The sequence below is a fragment of the Tasmannia lanceolata genome, unplaced genomic scaffold (assembly GCF_043159265.1).
Source record: "Tasmannia lanceolata isolate RefF3 unplaced genomic scaffold, GAP_Taslan_0.1 ptg000023l, whole genome shotgun sequence".
NCBI classification, from domain to species: domain Eukaryota; kingdom Viridiplantae; phylum Streptophyta; class Magnoliopsida; order Canellales; family Winteraceae; genus Tasmannia; species Tasmannia lanceolata.
This window is the reverse complement of record NW_027518700.1, coordinates 23,505,238-23,509,172: the sequence shown is the minus strand read 5'-3', so window position 1 is coordinate 23,509,172 and position 3,935 is coordinate 23,505,238. Positions and strand designations below refer to the sequence as shown.

At 38.8% G+C, this 3,935-nt stretch overlaps 1 protein-coding gene across 1 annotated transcript; it reads left to right on the top strand.

Moving 5' to 3' along the window:
* The first annotated feature begins 1,784 nt into the window (after positions 1–1,784).
* LOC143856663 (uncharacterized) lies at positions 1,785–3,398 on the top strand. The gene has a single exon (XM_077366930.1). The coding sequence runs from the start codon at positions 2,056–2,058 to the stop codon at positions 3,256–3,258; it is 1,203 nt and encodes a 400-aa protein (XP_077223045.1). The 5' UTR covers positions 1,785–2,055; the 3' UTR covers positions 3,259–3,398.
* The last annotated feature ends 537 nt before the right edge of the window (positions 3,399–3,935 follow it).

Below are 3,935 nucleotides of genomic sequence, written 5' to 3'. Positions count from 1 at the left end.
TGTTTGAAAAACATCCATGACTGTTGGGAAGCAAAAGACATGAAGAAAAGTTGAAAAATGGAAGTGAAAAGCCATGTCTATTTTCTCCCAACGGATGGTTTTTCGAACATCCGCGGTCGACCCGGCCTTCGCGGTCACCCGCCAACATGCTTCTGTTTGTTTATTTTTTCTCGATCCAAAGAACCGCGGTCGACCTCCCACACCCTTCTGGAAATCAATCAAGTTTCCAATAACCAATCCGTGGTCGCCCGGGATACCCCAGTCGACCGGCCCTGTCTGAAAATTGTTTTTATATTTAAAATTAAAACTTGAAAAAATCATTTTAATTTTCAATATCATTTTGAAAATCTCTAACACAATTTCCCATTACAAATTTGTGTGTGCACTGTGGAGGCTAATTTATGTCTGAGAGGCTGTGTAGTTCTTCCTGATTTAATGTGGTTTGATTTTCTATGGTTAGTTTGATTTTTTTAAGTATAATTCATTTTTCTTCTTTGTTTTTTCTTCTAAAAGATATTCTGAAATTTTTTATTACCATTGCCAGTTAAAGTAAGAATACAATCTTAGGAAACAAAATCTCTTAAGTTGGTTTCCGAGTACTTCTCTTTGCCTTGATTTTTGGCTCTATGATGGTAAAAGATGAGGCTGCATTAAAGCCTTATTTAGGGTTCTGCCAAGAAAAGATAAATGGTTGATTTTTGCAGTGATTTAAATCATGGGATGGAACTAAGCCTATTTGTGTCTTTTCATTATGTTTCTACAAGATCGTCATATTAATTTAAATTCCGAAGCCCCAACACATTAGAACTATAGAAGTGCAGCCCCAAAAGGATGGCCGGCTCATATCTATGGATGATCTAAACCATTCATTTTTTTAGCTCCTTTGTAGATTATGCTGTGCACCAAATATAAGAGCCCTAGGATGATCATCAACGGAGGAGCTTTTTTCATCAGAATAACTTCCAAAATGGATGCCACAAGGTCCATTTATTTAGATCATTCATTCATGTAGACCACACTATCTTTTTCTGGCCTGCACCACCATATGCCTGCACCATATAAAGACTCCAAAATAGTAGACCAAAATAACAAACCAATGGTTACTATTTACACCAACTTTCTGATATACACACCCGTCTCCCTTTTGTTTTTATATATTCTCGGATTTTACATGGTGCAGCCCAAATAGTACAGCCGAGCCAACCTAGCTAGATGATCTAAACCGTTCATTTTACATCCCAAAACACAGGCGCCATCTGATACCCCTAACCCTTCAATTAGTGTGCCCAAGTTTCCCACATCAAACTATTAAAACTTACAAATTGAACGGTTCGGATCACTCTATTGCTTCTATTTAGATCGTCCTCAGCTTCCTTTTGTGGTTGTTGTGACAGTTGGCTACGATAAATCTACCAAAGAAGGTGGCTGTTAACATATCCGTAAATATCCGTTACAGTTAATAAACGGCGTGATTTACGCCCCAATAGATTGGAAATATCCACCCGTCCATTCCTGCATTAGTCGCGGGAAAAAAAGCGAGAATTTCTATTCTCCTTTTTCGTCAGTATGGTTAAAGACCTACAAAAGCTGAAAGCACATAAAAAAACAAAAGGGAAGTGATATTTTCCCCCTTCTAACGATAAAATCCCCGCTTTAACGTTATCCGTTAAGTTTTAAAGGAAAAGAAAAACGTTAAAAGGCGGTGAATTTATCGTCAAGCATTGAACTATTCTCACAGAAACCGTTAAGAGGGGGGGGGGGGATTTTATCCATTTAAGGGGGGAAATATCAATTCCCAAAAACAAAACCCTCAAATAAATGGGAGAAATGGCCAAGTCTTTCACCATTCCAACTGTCTTTCCTATCTCTTTCCTTGATACATCAGAGACGGCTCTTGTTTTCCTTGATACATCTCACCTTTGAATATTGATATTCGGCAAAATATTCCAAAAGACAACCCCTTTACTCTCGAACCATCCGCCATGAAAGCTCTTCCTAAGCTCTGTTCTTCTTCTATAATTCTCAAACCCCCTTTTTTGCTCCTACCCATTAAACATGTTTAACTATTACTCCCTTTTCTCCACACTCTCTTTTATCTTTTTTCTTTTTCTCCTTTTCCTCACAAGCACCCTCTCCAATCTCTCTCTCCATACCGTTGCTTTTAGATCCAACAAAACAAGGAGGGTGCTCCCCACAGTGTTACTCTCTGTGACAGAAGAGATTCAACAACACTATGTCAAAGACCCAATTCCCCTTTTACCTCCAATCAATGTCACAGAGGAAGAAAGGATCAATTGGTTTAGAGAAAACAAGTCCAAGTTCGCGATAATTCACTCGAATTCCTTAACAAAGAGATTTGTTTCAAGAACTCGAGAGTTCTTCGATGGATGGTGCGAAATTCGGTTCTTTATGACATGGATTTCTCCTGTAAATTCGTTTGGTAATCGTGAATTTTTGTCTCTAGAGAGCCTCTTCAAAGCCCATCCTTTTGGATGTTTGATGATTCTTTCTACAACAATGGATTCTATAAATGGAAACAAGGTTTTAAAACCGTTGCAGGACGAAGGTTATAGGGTGGTTGCAGTGGCGCCGGATTTAAAGTTTCTGTTCAAGAACACGCCCGCAGAATCCTGGTTCAAAGAATTGAAGAAGGGGAACTTTGATCCGGGCGAAATTCCCTTATCTCAGAATTTATCCAATCTAATTAGGCTTGCAGTTTTGTACAAATATGGAGGGGTTTATTTAGATACTGATGTTATAGTTCTGAAGAAATTTTCAGCTCTGAGGAACTCAATTGGAGCGCAAACAATGGATTTGGAGACTGGGAATTGGAGCAGACTGAACAACGCAGTTTTAGTTTTCGATAAGAAGCATCCATTACTGTTCAAATTTATACAGGAATTCTCACTCACTTTCAATGGAAACAAATGGGGGCATAATGGGCCTTACTTGGTTTCGAGGGTAGTCGAGAGATTGGAGGGGAGACCGGGCTTTAACTTCACTGTTTTGCCACCAATGGCATTTTATCCGGTGTATTGGAATAGGGTAGGCGGGTTTTTTGAGCGGCCACAGAATCTCCCTGCATCGAGGTGGGTGGACGCGAAGTTGCTTCAGCTACGCGGAGAGACTTATGGGATTCATTTGTGGAATAGACAGAGTAGTAGTTTGCCAATCGAAGAAGGGAGTGTCATGAGTAAAATAATTTCAACTCACTGTCTCTTCTGTAAGGATGATACGGTGACTCAATCAGCTTTCTAAGAGAATTTGTTTCATTTTGCAAGTCTCATACAAAGATGATTGCCTGATATCATTTTAAGTTAAAATATTTGTAAATGTAAATATTTCTGTGAATTGTTTCCAATTTATTGAATCTGATGTTTCAAAATTTGATTCACCCATTTATTACTTTTCGATGTTCAATTGAAAAATTACGGAGGTTGCAGAGCTTTACATATTTTTTTATTTTTTTTGAAAGATAACTTTCTTAAATGTCCCCAAATTACATGGAGATAGGGACAAGATGTCCCCCAAAAGAAACGCAGAATCTTACATTGTTTCCCTGCATAAACCATTAGATAAAACCTCCCCAACAACAGAAACTACCCCGGCCCTCAGTAAGCCTACAGTGAGATTCTCAAATTTGCTCTATGTGCTCGAACTGTTGTCAATGCAAAATCAAGTTCATAGCCTAAACTATGATGGATGCAAAATCAAGATCTGTTTCTCCCTCCAGAATTGTAAGAAAGCTCCTGGTAAACCCTTTCAGCATCCAAGAACACAAAGTGGACAGATAATCAGCCAACACGCCTCAGTTGGAATTTCACAGTTCTCAGGAAACTGGTTACAGTTCAAAACTGTTCTCATATAGCTGCAGAAACTGACTTGAAAGTCCACAGAACCTAGACGAAATTCATCCTCTGTTTGTCTCCCTGCAT